The following is a 16,788-nucleotide window of genomic DNA, read 5'->3' as shown; positions in this document are numbered from 1 at the left end:
ACTGATTCGTGGAATACAAGCCGCACGGTGGCTGCAAGCTCTAGCGCGCACGGACAATCGTAGAAACAAAACAGTCGTTGGTGCATCCTGGCCCGACATTTAGACTTGTAGGGTGATCGAGCTCGCCAAACGGAGATTTCCTTTCATTCACGAACACACTGGGAACTTCATTAATTCTCAAACCTTTGATAATCCCAACAATATTATGATTAACATTTCTTTAAAATTGTTACAGCTAGGCTACACACCAAAAAAGTTTTCCAAAATAGTTCACCCAGTTCAATTAGAATTTACATTGATTACTTTTACTTTAACACACACTTCTTACTACGATCCCCAAAAAATGATCGAAGATTAAAAAACGAAAGTGTTTCAGGAGTTTGGATTTAGGCGAATTAATGCGGTAATGATATTCAAAAAGGATCCCCAATAGTTTGCAAAGAAAAATATCTGAGAACCTCTGAATCCTCTGGAAAATGTGTCTCCGTGTTTTTCAGTTTGTAGGTTTATTGTGGCTCGTATATTGGTGTTTTTCAATAACTTCAAATTGATTAGAAACATCTGTTTTGAAATTATATTATATGAAACGATTTTCATGTAGACTTACAACTGCAACAAGTTGATTAGTAGCTAATTTTGTGTAAAAATCAATGTAAAATAATAAATTTGCTGTATTTTCAGAGATCTACAACAATGGAATTGGTATGAACAGTCCCTTGAGTTTAATGAACTTAACCCTCACTATGAACCCTAACATCGAGCAAGAATGGAGTGAATTGAAAGATGTGGACGGAATACTTACAGTACTGTAATTAATTTTACAGCTACACTTCTAGTTGTTCCCCATGCAATAAATTTTAGCAGAATCATGAGACAACAATCCGATTTCGTCCGTCCCCGCCGCAGACAGCAAACAGTCGTTGTTCGAGAAGACAACAAAGCACCGACAACGATCCTGTGCGAGACACGCGCCCGCGCAACGGAGATCGGACCTGATGCCCTTAACTGTCTGCAGAGTTAGGTGATCCGGCAGCGTCTTGGCATTGGCGTGAAGGTAATAAGTCTGGGACCTATACCGACAGGTTAGGGAACTGGATGCGCACTCGTCAACCGGAGTCGTGGCCGTCAATTTATAATCCCCTTCGGTAGTGAGCGGTGCCAGACTTCGATAGTGATTGGTGGTCAGACTTTCAGAGAGGCCAGTACCGGCGAAAACGGTTTGATCTTCTGGTGTATCGTCAGAGTCGATAATGTCCGGGTCAAAGTCACCAAAGGGTGTGGTTACGGGGTAATAATTCAGCACGTCATCTGGTGTGGTGGTGGTGTCGACTACGGCCTCTGGTGAATTGGTGGTGTCGACTGCGCCCGCTGGTGTGTTTGTAGGGTCGACCAAGATCTCGGGTGTGTTAGTTGGGTTGACCATACCCTCCAGTGTGGTGGTACTGGTGGGGTTGATATTGTCCTCCCGTGTGGTGGTGGAGTCAGTGGCCACGTCTCCTGGTGTAGTTGTGGGGTAGGCCGAGCCTACAGGTGTGATGGTTGGGTCGGCCACGCCCTCTGGTGTGGTGGTTATGTCGACCACGCCCTCTGATTTGGTGGTTGGGTCGACCACGCCCTTTGGTTTGGTGGTTGGGTCGACAAAGTCTTCTGGTTTGGTAGTTGGATCGACTGCGCCCACTGTTGTGTTTTTGGGGTCGACCATGATCCTGGGTGTGTTAGTTTGGTCGACCAAACCCTCCACTGTGGTGGTGGGGTTAATATTGTCCTCCCGTGTGGTGGTGGAGTCAGTGGTCACGTATTCTGGTGTAGTTGTGGGGTCGACCGAACCCACAGGTGTGGTGATTGGGTCGGCCACGCCCTCTGGCTCGGTGGTGGGGTCGAACGTTCCCCATGGTGTGTCGGTCATGGTAACGGACGTCTGTAGTGTTTCCATGTTCTGAACGGTTACCGTCAGTAAGGTACTCGATGACGCTAAGGAAACAAAAGATGGATGTCCGATTTTTTGTTACCTTTTTTTTTTTTAATGGAGGTCCACAACTAAAGGTAAAAAACCCCAATGTACATATGGTTGGGATTACATAAAGGTACAGGGTTCGGGCTATCCTTGAGTACAGGGCTCAAGGGCTATAATTAGGTACAAGGTTTGGGGTTCTATTTAGGTTTTGGCTACATGTGGCTACATGTAGGTACATGTAGCCACCTTCCAAATGGGGGCGCTCTTCAAAAATGACCATGGCTCGTGCCATATATTTAATTGGGAGCGCCGATAAAATCCTACAAGGCATATAAAAGTGTACAAATGCACCCTTCTCACGACTATTTATTTAGGGGGAGACCGTTCGCATGTACGCCACATTCTTAAATTTTGCTAGTGCATTTTTTTATAGATTTTTTTTTTGGGGGGTGGGCTAGACAATTTTTTTTAAGCCCCCCAGCCCCCCCCCCAGAACCGCCACTGTTTACACAGTCATTTCACGACAATTAACTACGAGTTAACATACCTTCACAAATATAATTCGTGGTCTTCGTACAATCCCACCCTCTCCAATCTCCGCTCCCAAGGTTCATGGTGTAACACTCGTAGTCATCATCGACTTCAAAGTTGTCCGGTGAAAAAGTCAGCACCGTCCCGTCCAGCCAGGCCACGGTGCCACCGATGGCAGTGACCAGTCCGACCCAGTAGCGGCTGGACGGGATAGAGAGTGAGGAGGTGGCAGCTTGCAAGCCCAGGCTCTCTTGCTCCGAGTTGATGATGGCCAGGTGACCGTCCGCCGAAGCACAGGCGTCCCTCGCCTCGCTCCAAGATAAATGCTCCGTCACAAACGTGTACTGCGTACTTGCAACTGTTAAAAAAAGCAATTAATTCTCATAGTACAAGCTCGTAGCTTTGTCCCATAGTCTCCCGGCATTCGCCTTATTACAGGATGGATGGGTAGGCGCTTCTATATCAGTCCTAAAAACCTTCGATTATTCATCGCTCGCTTCCACCGTGTGGAGTGGCATAAAACACACGGTGACTGAATGCCCGACTGAATGTTGCAAATGTGCGGTAATGCGTTAACTCTTAAAGAAACCCAATTTTACCAACAAAGAATATACCAGCAAAATATTAACTACTCGGCTTTGATAATGTATTTCATGTGCCGGTCTTCCCAGCATGATTCCTGTTTTCTTGTAAACAACACTACGGTAGTCGATCTCGGAATAAGTTCGATCTAAGGGTGGATTTGGGGATTGGTTCAGGTGGCTGACCACTGTCTTTCTGACTAAAAAAAGTAGACTGTTACTCGGAGAAAAATATTGAAATTGAGCTGAGAGCCTCATGGAAATATTCTCGTGTTAAAGGACTTACTCTCGACCTCGCAGATGTAGCCGAACTGGGTGCTACAGTACCTATCGTTCCAGAGATAATTGTCATCCCTCCTGAGTCGGACGCACTGACGGGCGTTGTTGAAGGCCCCGTAACGGTCCCAGGCCGTGAAGTTGCCGAGCAGGCTGCCGTCCAACCAGTGAGGATGGTCCGTATCGTTGGTGTACGTCAGACCGAACCAATAATCCTCATCCACCCCTTGTGAAATTGCAAGACCCTGTTTAGTCGAAACAGGAAAGAATACAAGTCCAAAATTGTTTTATAAAATGTCAAGCTAATGAGTTTTTAAATGCAGGAACAATGCACTGAGTGCCCCTCTCCGGAACGCGAGGCCCCATAAAATTAGTGTCCAACTGCGAATTGGATCCCAGTAACGCCACAGAGCCCAAGTACCAGAATTTACAATCCGGAAATGAAACCAAACTACTTAATATTATCCTTTTTTTGTCGAATCGTCTTTTCTGGCGCAGAAAACCGTTAATTAACATTAAAAATGCTCAAATTCTAGCTGGAAGGCTTTTAGCAATGGTCGATTGACAAACAAAGTCATTTACAGGTATTTAGCGGACAGGGGACGCATTTTACAAGAGGTATATCATTCTGATTAAGCTTGCTTTCGATTTTGTTCCCTTGTTTCCAGTTATGAAACGGAAACAAATATATTATATGATATCGTACCTGGAGGAATGTCATTTCAGACTGGCTCTGGATAAACGCCAGGTGACTGTCACTTGCCAACTGTTGGCACTCAGTGCGTGCTGTGTACCCATCAGTCGGCGAGTCGGAAACCAGACGGTAGCACGACGACTCGAAGGATTGAAAACCGCCAGGGCAAACTGTAAACTCTGGAAGAAAAATCTCAGGTTCTTGATGATGCAACGACGTTTTGACCACAAAAACCCTAAAGTTCCTGATAATTTGATTCCTTTCTGAATCACACATTCCATGTGATTTGACGATTCTCGCTTCAGGCAAATACAATAACAAATGTACGCAAAAGGTTAATGTGCGTCGATCGCATTGCAATATCTGTCGTTGGTTATATCTTTTATTTTTATTTTCAGGTTAAAACAATTTAAAAATAAAATTTAACAAGTCCAACAATTCTTCCATTCATATCTAAAAGTCTATCATGCAGACGAAGGAAAAAAAGGACGAACATTAAAGCAATATACATTTTTTCAACCCGTCCCCGACGTATGTTATAAAACAACGCCAAACACAAACGAAAAGCTTTCAAATTAAAATGTTTCAAATTAAAAGTGATAATGGGCCCCATTTGTGTTTGTATTGGCCATTGGGCTTTGCATTATGGTATGTGCTTCCACGTACTTTTAAAAAAATGTCCTTCTTTTCAGGAGTTTTCGATTCATATCGTGTATCAGGAACTTATCCTTAGTGCAAGACTATGGGAATTCCAGATATGCTGTTATATTCTAACTAGCAGTAAGATACCAACGTGGTTTCATAATTAACGTGTGACGAGTGGAACCTCATTGATCTACAAAATAATACAAAGCCCACTGGATTTCAATTTACAAGTTAAATACCAAAAGTGCAACAGTTTCCGATACATTTGAAGCAAGATATGCGATACAGGGGACCCACCCCCTCTTTTGTGTTGGTCATTCTCTTTCCGAAATTCTTGAATTCTGCTGCGATATCTAGGGAGACGTGATATAGGGTGTAGGGTTATTGGGAGGGTGGGGGTGTTACCCCTCTTTTTCAAATCGTTCTTGGTATATTGCGATGGCTGAAGGAGGTAAAGAAATCTCTGAAAATGTGGGATTCAGCAAATCAGAGGATGACATGCCACGGGTTCCTAGAGCAAGACATTGTTCCTATTCGCCGAGGAATTGTCACTGTCTGGGAGAGTTTTCTAACACGATTTTGGGTCAAAGTGCCGATTTCTTCTCCCCCTCCCCACCTCCCTTCAAAATAGGTTTATATTCTTACCGTACGTGTGTGTGGTGGAGTGTACCCTATCAGTATCGGCTAGTCCCAGCAATTCAATCAGGAGTATTATCTGCATATACACACAAAAAGGTTACCGCATCAGTGACGAATTCAACGGTAGGATACTGACACGCCCAACACCTTGGGGGAACCGATCAATGGTAATACTGGTGGTTGGTTGGGGGTTTTCGCCCGGGACAAAGGAGGAGGGTGTAAGAATTATAGGGCAGGTGGCAAACTTGTTCTGTTGTAAAACCTTGGAATATTTAACATGATTTTTACGTGTGTAGAACTTTGCGGAGTGAGAGTCACGTTAATGAGTAAAAATTGAACTGGTTTTGAGGTATCATTAAGACGCTTGGGGAAAAATCTTCATAATGTTCAAGACGTAAATTGTCAATCCTGTCTTAATACGTCTCTCGACTTTCAAGCCGCAAATGGTCTGAATAAGACAACAGTCCATTTGTTGGTAGATCACTGGAACATTCCTATAGGTTTACGACTCATAAATCAAAAGATGTAATTTCCATACAAACTCGTTATTGGTGAGAAAAAAACAAGCTGAAGGCTACTCACGGTTCGGATGTTGGAATTCATCTCGATGGTTGGTCGGTCAAAAGAATCTCAAGACAGCTAATGGCAACCCCCTAGACTCGAGTCTTTGGTCTCAAGCAAAATGTCTTGTCGTATACTCTGTCGATTAGCGGCGATTTCATTGATCCGAACCACCAGCAACTCGGAGTTAATTAGCTGACATGGAGGTTTTTAACGGTTATTTGCATCGTTCTCCCATAGCACGGCAACGGGTGGCACCCTTGGGCAATTTGGTTGCGTTAATTTCCTTTCATTGAATTGATTTTTATTTCCTCCGTCGTAGAGACAAATTACCTTGTTTGAATATCAAACTAGTCTAGGACCCACTAATTAAAAGTGCGTTTGCACAAGTAGATGGAAGACCAACTCGACGACCACACGTCGCGTTTTCCCCTATTATAGGATTTCTCACACAACCAGTTACAACCTGTAATCAGTCATGCACTCATGGGACAGACTTTCATTTACTATTTGCTATGATTTTCCTTTTATTTACCGTTAACACATTACGGTTTTTGTTACGGTATAATCACTTTAAAACACAATCAGAATCGTAAACTTGCAAATCTCATAATTATGACTTGGCGTGACTCTGTAAAAGACGCAATTAAACCAAACAGCGATATAAATCCATGTTATTCGGACTGTGCTTTACACGTGCACTTTCGGTATATTTTCTCAACAAACTTGTTGACTTGAAAACGGCACCGAGAGTCATCCAATACCTTGGGGTGCAGGCGAGTAAATAGACCCGAAATTGCCTACGCCGGCCAAATCACGATAGGTACCCCTTTCAAAATGCCGATGGCCTTCAGGACTACTTTAAGGGGTGATCATCTTTGGATCGAAAAGTCATTGGTTAACCCAGCCCCCCATAGAAAAAATGAACAGAAAATCTCGAACACCTTGGAGAGTTGTGAGTATTTTTGTGATAATTTTGGGAAGTGCGCGTAATAATCACTGAAGTCTGCAACCTTTAAGTTAGGTAATGATAAGAATAGTCTGACGTCTATGGGCTCCTTGCGCCGACAAAAGAGGGCGCCCTTTTACCTAGCAACGACGTCCCATGGGCGGGAAATTTCGCTGGTTGGCGCACACCGTTCCTTATGTGTGACGCACTTACACCAGGGGATTTATACATTGTACACGCAGTGGCAAATGAATTGCAGTCAGGCAAGATAGCGTCGGTCGGTCATCCCCAACTGTACTTTCTTTGCCGGTGAGGCGTTCGCTCGTACCCCCCGTCCTGTTTGCAGGGCGGGGGTACGAGCGAAGGTGAGGGGGTACTTGTGAACGGAGTGGATATTGTAGGTCAGGTAGCCACCATGGCTAAAATTAAACATGACGGCCTTTGTTCAAAGCTCGGCTTCGTTTCCGGTTTGGCCTTATCATTGAAAGCTTTTAATGTTCCGATCAAATCACTTGCTTCATCACCGTGACAGTTTGATATTTCTGTACGAAAACATTGACTGATGTTGAGCTCCAATCTTTAAGATAGGGACCCAGATAGCAGGCAAAGACGAAGCCGAGTTTTGGAATACCCCTAGGCAACCGGAATCGAAAGGAATCCCTCCTGTTTAGGTCACGTGACCGTGGCGGCTACCGAACCTAAGATTCATCAGAAATAGTCAGAATCTTTTGGTCTGGGAACCAGACTTTCATAGAAGAAGGGCGCCACCTTCCATAAAGAAAGTTCCACGCTGAGGTAAGGCCAAAAAAAAAGTCTCCGGTTTCTGGTATGAAGCTTGCCCAAAAAGTGGTGCGGCGACGCGGCTTTTTTTTTTTTTTACCTGATTTTTTTTTTGCCTCAAATGTCGGCTGAGGACTGCAAATGGTGCCCGACTAAACTTAGTGCAAATATTATGGGAGTCCAGAGAGGCCACATAAACACTTATTCTCGATCATAACCCCATCCAAAAACACGTTTAAATTGTGCAGCAGCAGGATTCCAGTCAAACCAGTGAGTTTGGCGGTTTTGAGACATCATCTTTCATTGAAAAAAACCCTGTTTCATTTTGCCGACGCGCATGACTACGGCGACGCGCGCGCATACCAGAAACCGGAGACTTTTTTTGGGACTAAGGGAGCCGTATACTGTGGGGTTGGGACATAATTATCAAGACCAATGAGGGCGCTTTTCAAAAAAAAAAGGTCAAGGTATAAACAATTGAAGGACAAAACATTGGAGGTGCACGGTTGAAGACGTGTACACCCAAAAAGTTGATCATTTACGAGCAGTGGCGGGGGGGGGGGCGTGGGTGGCGACAGCCCCCCCCCATGAAACCTTGTCGCCCCCCAGTCGCCCCGCCCCCCACTGAGATTTTGAGTTTCTAAAAAAATGATCATTGATCTACATGACGCCCCCCCCCCCCCCATGCAATGTCCCCCCCCCCCCCCCCCCCCCCCCTCACTGAAAAATTCCTGGCTACGCCACTGTTTACGAGTTGGCGCCCGGGTGTTCACCCAGCGGGCGAGGCAAAGTCACGTTAAAATTAATTGCCATAGACAACAATGATAAAATACAACTCTCTGACTCTTACCTAAAGCGCCGCTACCTATAGGTCAGTGCTCTAAACACCATTTTGATGAGAGCACCACTGGAGGAAATAGGTCCTTGGAGGAAATGCCCTTTTCTGTCTATAAAGAAACCAAACACCGGATAGAATTGAGTTAACATAAGACACAATACAAAATGCACTGTTGCCAACTTCCATGAGGAAATGTTAGCCATTTCCGTTATTACTCTGACAGGAAGGAACGTGCTACCTTCAGCGCTGTATAGAATTGACCGCTGTGGCGAAACGCACGAAACATGTGTAACAATCCGATTTATTGTACCGTGTCTTGGATTTTGTGATTTCATTGATCTAGAACGGCCACATGTCCAGTCTATATAAATATGACTGTTTACTTGATATACACTGCGTTGCATAATTATGAATTACCTCATTATACGCTGTGTCGCATACATTTGTCTATATTGCGCGCGTGAAGGGTGCGTTTGTAGGCCCCGCGCCTCGAAACAAAGAACTGCAACCGTTCAATATCTTGTCTTGTAGGAAAGTTCACAGTAATCAAAGGGTAACACTGCAATGATTTCAATTTATTTCTTGAATAAAGTGAGTTATAACCTTTATCGTTTTGACTTATTGGTACGACAGAACAAAACACTTGTTGACTGCTGTGATGTGGGACTTTTTTTTACCTCATGGGGCGCAAAGTACCCTCAGCTTCGCATCGGGTGCTGGGTGCCCTAATGGCGTTACATGCAACAAGTGCGAGTGTACAACAAGCTCTGGCCGTGTTGCAAGAAGTCTTGCATGAAAGTCTTGCATGAAATCGATCAAACTGATAGCCTACCTGCCAGAAGTTAAAACGCCAAAAAATGTGACATACTTTTGGTCAATTTTCGGGACCGACAGACAGACCATCCGTGACAGAACCATGACAGAAGCTCCTGCCAGAGCTTAAAAATAGGAAGTGGTTGAAATCCCTGAAATCAAGTTTTGTTCGCGCAGAAACACGAAAACATCAAATTTTAAAGTTACATGTATCGTTCTTTGAACTACCTTTTCAGCTACAATGTATAAACATTTCATACGTGTTTTCAAGCACATTAAGGGCGCATAATTCTCTCGCAAGTGCTCCTTCAAAACAAGGCCAGGAAACTATTGAATTTCTCCTTGACCTCCTATTTTTCTCCTATTTCCCCTACTATCGCCACAGCGTTGTTTTCCTTGTGTCCGTATATGTCAATGAGGAAGTCAACTGATAGCACAGTTCACCGTCAAGGTCACGTCAAAGCAAGTTTGGTTGGCACTTGGGATCTGTCATGCTGTTACCCACTATGGGGAAACATGGTTGATATCGTCAGAGTTTTCACGAAGAGCCAATTTTGGCCACGGGGCGTTGAAACATAGTTTTGAGAAAATCGACTTTAAAGTTGAACCCTTTTTAAACTGAAGATTTCGCCTATTTTTAGAAGACATGTTGATTATTTTTTATACCGATAGTAAGCTGAAATCTCACACTAACACATTGTACCAATTGCGAGTCAATAGACCAATTAATTGCGGAGCAATTAACGTTCATAGTCAATTGTCTCTTCGTGAAAACTCAAAATCCACAGGCGATTGGTTTTGCCGGGAAAATTGGCAATGATCCAATTGTCTCTTCGTGAAAACTCAAACTCTCCGCTATCCAAACACGCACAAATTGGCTCTTCGTGAAAACTCAAAATCCAACACGCGCTTCGTTTTTCCCGCACGCGTCGTTTTGCTTGCGCGCGCTTGAAAATTGTCTCTTCGTGAAAACTCAAAATCGCACACGCGCTTTATTTTGTCCCCATAGAACAACATGCATTTTTGCTACAATTGTCTCTTCGTGAAAACTGAAAATACGACTTGGATGAAATTTTCCCTTTATTGATTCTCATGATCACAATGATTTCATCTGATTTTGACAAAATAAATTCGCCAAGATGTCTGCTGCAATACACTTAATCGATTTCGGCCAAAATAAGAATTTCGAAAATATACTGATTTTTGCCAAAATTGTCTCTTCGTGAAAACTGTGACGATATGTTTATCTGCAGTATTTCAAATCCGTGTGTAATTAAAGCTGCCTTCCCGAAAAAGAACTCAAACGTCATCAGGAGGCCCAGGAAAGACTTTCGTTAATTCTTTCATATCGGTACAAGTGGTGAACAAACTCGGGGATTTTGTATTTGATGAACATTTTTGTTTTCCCAGTTATACTCGGTACTGTAGTATATTGCACATCAGGCGGATATAGGATCGCGTGTGTATCAGACATCAACGCATGCCAATCATCGCTCTGCTGATCTGAGGGCAGGTAGGTCACCCAACTCGGCCGCTCTTCCTAGACATTTTGTTTACACAGTTTTTCCGCACAAGAAGCCTGTGGCGTGATCGTTTTAAGCCAAGGACAGATCTGGTGTTTGTGTGAAGTGGGACTGTTGGACATTTACTCTGCTGAACCATGGAGGAAGGAATGGACGAGTCAAGCTACTTCATTAGTTGTAAGTATATCGACAACTTTCTATCCGTCATCCGTTTAAGACGGTAATGTCTGAAGACTATGACCAACTGCTGCTGAGATTCTGTATGGTTTTCATTATGCATTTAGTACACAGCCAGCTTACAGTCCTCTTACTAGTACCAGCATATACCAGGCTGGTTCAATTGAATATCACTTGTGAGTTACACCTGCTTCAGTTTCACCAGTGGCCCAAAAACAGTTGATTCAGATAACTACCTATATAGAACCTTAGATCAAAATAACTGACCCAAGAACAGTTTTACTATAGGCTAGCCTAGACTTGTTTCCCAGCAATAAGTAAATATCCCCCCTTATAGGTATGCCCTTGCTCCAGCAAAAAGAACAACCCTGTCTTCGTTGATATTGAATCGGTGTTTAAACTGTAGGGGGTTCAGCATGGGCCTATTTCTCGTCCGTATGCTGCCAATGTTTTGCGACGGTTGGCAGTTTTCTGCAACCACGCATAGTCAAAGACTTTCAGGCATGCGCATGATGGTAATTGACTATACTTGGTTGCATAAAAAATATATTGTTGACGATCGCTTTGACAGTCAAATATCAACAATTACTACTAAGCTTTAAACACTCTTCTCAATTACTATTACAGATAATGGTAGTTTGATTATCCCCCCCCCCCAAAAAAAGGGGAAAAGTAAAATATTGCTCAAAACACTTGGTATCTTTTTTTTCTGGTATAGTCATGGGATTCAAAATATTTGTCCCTTGACTTTGTCTAATGTCGAGACGTTAAGTTCCATGCGACACTGATAGTTTGTTTACAGATGGTTGTACTGAGCGTGCGCGGATTTCAAGTGTTTAACATCCGGTGGCTCAGGAAATGTGATTTTTTTCGAGTTTGATATAACTCGGACACGTCTACAGTGGATCTTTGTGTACACGACAGTAAGCTAAAAATGGCAAATATAACAATGGTGTTGATTCTACAACACTTCTGTGTCTTCAGTGTGTTCGTTTTGTTTCTCAGGTTTTTTTCTCCTATTTGTTTCGCAAGGTTGTAATTATTAAAACAACGACTTTTAAACCAATTTCATTAGATTCGATTGCAAACTGTTTTGATGGACATCATTATGCGAACTTTGATTCCTTAATGTATAGGCCTAATAGCACTGCTATTTCGTGTGAGCAGCCTCTGAAAATATTTTCAAACTGCCACTAGGGATCTATCATGTAGCCATTACAGCTGTGTCACCACTTTAGCAAGGAATTGAATTTGCAAGGAAAGTGGCAAATATCCGTAATCACAAGAAACGAAAATATTCAAACCAGCGCTGAAACAAAAGGCGGACCGATACCAGGCTTAAAGTTTTAAGTTCGTCAGGAAGTCTTCAAAATGTATGTTTCATTTTAAAGGCCTTTGCCATAGAAAATTCACAACAATCTCTGTCAGACAGTTTCCAAAAACAGGTTGAAAAAAACTCGTTTGTTTAGTCTATATATCTGATAGGACAGCAATATATATATACATATATATTTAGCTTTGCTTATACACGTATTTTTAGCAGTGGATAAAGTCACGGATGTTTTAGTCTGGCGCCGTATAAAATATAGCGTATACATAAAACTCCATTAAAAAATCTGGATATAAAAAGCTCGTTAACTATTCCGAGCTGTACTAAAAAGTGAAACTGCGCACTGGTTCCCAATCCCTCCATTGGAATATGTGAGGAGGGAACCAGTCTCAACTACTCCAATTGTTTGTAATACTTAAAACAGAGTCGTCTTAAAGGATACACGAAAATTGTTATTCCTAAAAATAAATTTAATTTAAAATATATTTTGTTTTTATTGTAACATTTCAAAACAAATAAATAATAATTTGATGAGTAACAATTGTTCATGTCCATTAAAGTAGACATCTTTCTTTACATTGCAAATCTATTGTTCTTGAGTGGTAGTTGTCGGACGGTGACTTTACTTCTGAAAGTCAATTGGCTATCCCCATATTTATTTGGAGATCACTACATATCACATAAGCGACAATAATCTGTGTGATATAAGGTCCCACGCTTGTTTCAGACTATACACGCGTTTGAAGTCACTTTTTGAAAACCTTAGAGTGAACTATGAAGGTGGTCCTTTAACCCTAAAAGGGCCGGGGGCGGAATCCGCGATAGCCTTTTTCCGCGATAGCCTTGAACAAATTGTTTTCGCGACCCGAACTGTTATGGCTTTTTAACCTCGAGCCTTGCGCATCCTTTGATACCAAAAATAAAAAAAAATCGGAACATGGGTTGCCGCGCAGCGAAAAACAAAAATTCCGGCGCTACGCGCCGTGAAACCTGAATTGCCCCTTTTACGTCGTGTACACAGAGCAGAATTACCATTCGTACATATGAATAATTAAGTAGCCATAATTCCAAAACCCTTTGATCTATAGTCATGAAATTTCGTTGGTATGTTTATGATCAGTTGCTGTTTGCATGTACCGAGTTTCAAAATGTTTCGTCACTCGATGGCCAATATCTGGGGGGGGGGGGGTGGAAACCCCCGGCTGAGAGATGGTCAAAATAACCCTGCCCTTGTAGGGTTAAAGATGCATACCCCGTGCTCTTTACAAATAGATTTTGGTTTGTCTCCTAACGAATTTTTAATTTGTATGTTTTATTGCAACGAAACAAACTCTTTATTCCGATTCTGGGCGTTTGCAACAAAGGGCTTTCATTTTCCGCACAAAATATCCCGCCCTGCCGAAGAGCCGAATTATTGTCTGCCAGCCAATAATTCGTATTTTGTGAAAAAAAACTAATTCAATAACTAAACGTCGGTGAATTGTTTCGTTCGAAGTCTTGTTCAAGAGTAAACAACTTTTACATTGCTAGGAAAATAGCGATCGAAAAAAGAGGAAGTTATTTTCCGAGGTGAAACTCATAGGGAGTGCATTTTTAATACATGTCTGTTGGATTTCTTTTGGCAGCTTTTGACCTTGAAGATTACGAGGACTACATTTACAACGCGACCAGCAGTGATGATTACTCGCACAGCATACACGTACCATGGAGGTGGAATTTCACGGTCACCCTCATCATGGCGGTCTTTGGGATAGTGGCCAATTCCGCTCTGCTAATGGTAATTTGCAACTCACCGATGCTCAATGGCGCAGCCAGGGAGAAGAGGGGGGCCTTCTCCTCATTCAAAAAAAGGGGGGCCCGATAGTAATGTGCAATGGACATATCCCTGTTGTAGACTCTTTCCGACAGTTTTTAAGTACAGTTTTAATCCACATTTTAATCATACAAATCTTCTAAAGGCTTTAGGGCCTCATATTCCACCTTTATTTGGTCCCATTCACCCGGTATGCCCCCATGCCACTCCCCTCACTTTAATATATTCATCCTAGTATATTTCCTGAAACCCACATATAGCTAAGCGGTTGTTTCTAGCCAAGTTCAAGCTCTTTGGTACCATACCTCGACGAATTCGATTCCTCGCCTCCGGATTATGTTTAGTGTTGCGTTTTTTTTTAAGCTTATGTAAGATTTGTGAATTATGTTACGTTGGGTAAATATAGTCCAGTAAGACTAGTGTTCGAGTATCCACTAAAAAAATCGCCTTGTCGCTCCAAATCGTCACTTCTTGTGAATATTCCTTTAAATTTTTTTTTTTTTCCCATTTCCTTCTGTATTTGTTTAGGTGATTGCACTCAACCGGCACCTGCGCACAGTTTCCAACATTCTCGTCGGAAACCTAGCCGTAGCTGACTTGATCATGTTTATCTTCGCCGTGCCCTCTGACATCTTGCACTGGCACGTCTTCAATTGGCCCGACAACGACCTGGGTGACTTCCTATGCAAGTTAACCGGTGGTTCTTATAGCCTCGCCCAGGCGCTATGCGTAGCTTCCCTAACGGCAGTTAGCATCGAGCGGTATTGCACCCTCCGTTGGAAGATACATACCAAACGCACCGCGGTCATTCTGTTCCTCGTGTGGGTCTTCGCGGTCGTCTGTACCGTGCCCTTGTTAGTCTGGGCTAAGGTCGTCAAGTATTCTAGGTCCTTCTCCATTTGTCACGTCGTACCTGTTCATACCCGGGATAACCCCACGGCGAAGGGTTTCCTCACCACAGGCTTCGTGCTGAAGTACCTGATACCTCTGCTCGTGATAACCTGCTGCTACTGCGGCATGGCTGCCGTTTTGGTACGCGGTACTCCCTCAAGCACTGCAGCCGTACGCGCCATGAGGCGTCTTGCCATCGTAGTGCTCGTTCTCAACATTGCCTTCGCTATCTGCTGGCTTCCAGGCCACGCTATTAACCTGTATTTCCTCTACACCAGCTGGGATCAGATTCTCGCCATCTCCTTTGAGACCTATATGACTTTAAGTGAGGTAGCTCACGTCCTGGTGTACGTGAATTCCTGTCTGAATCCCGTCGTAGTGTTTGCGATCAGCGCTACCCACCGCGAGCCTCTAATGCGCTTCGCCCGGTCCTGCCTGTTCTGCGTACGGCAGGCCCCACCATCAACAGGCACAGATCAGAACGCCGGCGATCGTTACGCCCGAATTCCTGATGACGTCTTTGTCACCGAGACAGAATGTGCAGAAGAAAAAGCTTAAAAAGAATAATTAAGAATAATTGAGACTGTATATTCACTCCATAGACGTCTTGTAGACGCTGTCGTTGGCTGAAAACATACTTTTCATATTCCAAGGAATCATGCCCATGCTTGGACATTTGCTTAAAGTGGTAGACCCGTGTTTGATGCTTTTCGGACTTGTATATCTTCCCAAAGCAATAAAGCTGAATATGGTCTCTTAGTTTGTGAAAGTTCAATGAAACATTTGTATATAAGAACCTTTAGGCTGACAAAGTTGAATTACATATCGAAATTTATACCATACACGGTTTGTTTGCAAGGCCATACAAAATGCAATGTAAAGCCTAGTTTCTATATCGACATTAGAAACGCAAAGTGAAAGGCAAAGAAGACCCAAACCTGCAACGCAGACAAATGGAAACATTTCATCCGGAAGTGTCGCCGACACTTCCGGATCCGCGTACTGTCTGCGCAGTCTGACTTGTCTGCGTGCTTAACGTCGATATGGAAACCAGGCTTAAAGTACTTCAACCGGCGTGTATATTATATTAAACGCATTGTAATATCTGTCATATAGGCCTAATAATACTAAAATACAGTGTTGTAGTACTCCAGTACTACTCTAGTACTTTTTTTTGGAGTACTCGTACTCGAATGTCAAAGTACTCGTACTCGAAATGACGGTACTCGTATTTGGGCTCCACTATCGTGCAGCTTAGCTTCAAAGATCACAACGAAAACACATTGATTTGAGACTGCTTTTGCAGATAAAAAAATTCAAATTATTTAATTGAAAAATGCTTACAAAGACAACCCCAAGTTTGTATCAAAAATGATTAATAGTACACATAATTTTCGGCTTCAAGCACATTTGTACTAGTACTCACTCGGAATACAAGTACTCGTATACTCGTACTCGGCAACCTAAATACTCGGCAGTACTCGGCACTCAGGAAAACGTACTCGACTACAACACTGTTAAAATATTCAATGAAAATGTTGCTGTATTGTACCAAAGAAGCAAAAATGGAGGAAAACCACAGATGTATATTTCTGGACAACCTTATTAAACCATAGAAGAGTAAATATTAGGCCAATCGGTAGAAAAAGGCCAAGTTTTTATTTCGCGTAATAGCTAATCAGCCTGCTGTGTATAATAATGCTCATAAAATATACTAAAGTTTTCCCGGCCAATTTCCTAAAATGTTCATACACTTCTGAAAATCGGTCATTCATTTCCGTCTCAATTTGAAT

The 16,788-nt window shown here is 42.8% G+C and overlaps 2 protein-coding genes across 2 annotated transcripts; one reads left to right on the top strand and one right to left on the bottom strand.

Moving 5' to 3' along the window:
- Positions 1–119: 119 nt before the first annotated feature.
- On the bottom strand, positions 120–7,060 carry LOC119741669 (mucin-17-like). Its single transcript, XM_038217507.1, has 6 exons — positions 5,903–7,060; positions 5,327–5,396; positions 4,049–4,215; positions 3,353–3,587; positions 2,502–2,843; positions 120–1,971 (listed from the first exon to the last, which is right to left on the bottom strand). The coding sequence occupies exons 1-6, from the start codon at positions 5,921–5,923 to the stop codon at positions 833–835; spliced, it is 1,974 nt and encodes a 657-aa protein (XP_038073435.1). The 5' UTR covers positions 5,924–7,060; the 3' UTR covers positions 120–832.
- A 3,442-nt stretch (positions 7,061–10,502) lies between these two features.
- LOC119742115 (allatostatin-A receptor-like) lies at positions 10,503–16,788 on the top strand. Its single transcript, XM_038218148.1, has 3 exons — positions 10,503–10,961; positions 13,917–14,068; positions 14,633–16,788. Exons 1-3 carry the CDS (start codon positions 10,922–10,924, stop codon positions 15,551–15,553), a joined length of 1,113 nt encoding a protein of 370 aa, XP_038074076.1. The 5' UTR covers positions 10,503–10,921; the 3' UTR covers positions 15,554–16,788.

Source organism: Patiria miniata, unplaced genomic scaffold, assembly GCF_015706575.1.
Source record: "Patiria miniata isolate m_02_andy unplaced genomic scaffold, ASM1570657v1 HiC_scaffold_5, whole genome shotgun sequence".
Lineage (NCBI taxonomy): Eukaryota > Metazoa > Echinodermata > Asteroidea > Valvatida > Asterinidae > Patiria > Patiria miniata.
Note: the sequence above shows the minus strand (reverse complement) of the source record. Positions and strands in the feature narration are given on the sequence as shown.

What these genes read in the sequence shown, in the direction of transcription:
- LOC119741669 (XM_038217507.1), bottom strand. Translation starts at nt 5,923, where the DNA reads ATGAATTCCAACATCCGAACC. An exon ending in CTCCACCACACACACGTACG is followed by an intron (nt 4,216 to 5,326) that starts GTAAGAATATAA and finishes TTTTTCTTCCAG; the next exon opens with AGTTTACAGTTTGCCCTGGC. An exon ending in CTGAAATGACATTCCTCCAG is followed by an intron (nt 3,588 to 4,048) that starts GTACGATATCAT and finishes TCGACTAAACAG; the next exon opens with GGTCTTGCAATTTCACAAGG.
- LOC119742115 (XM_038218148.1), top strand. Translation starts at nt 10,922, where the DNA reads ATGGAGGAAGGAATGGACGAGTCAAGCTACTTCATTAGTT. An exon ending in GTCAAGCTACTTCATTAGTT is followed by an intron (nt 10,962 to 13,916) that starts GTAAGTATATCG and finishes TTCTTTTGGCAG; the next exon opens with CTTTTGACCTTGAAGATTAC. An exon ending in CCAATTCCGCTCTGCTAATG is followed by an intron (nt 14,069 to 14,632) that starts GTAATTTGCAAC and finishes GTATTTGTTTAG; the next exon opens with GTGATTGCACTCAACCGGCA.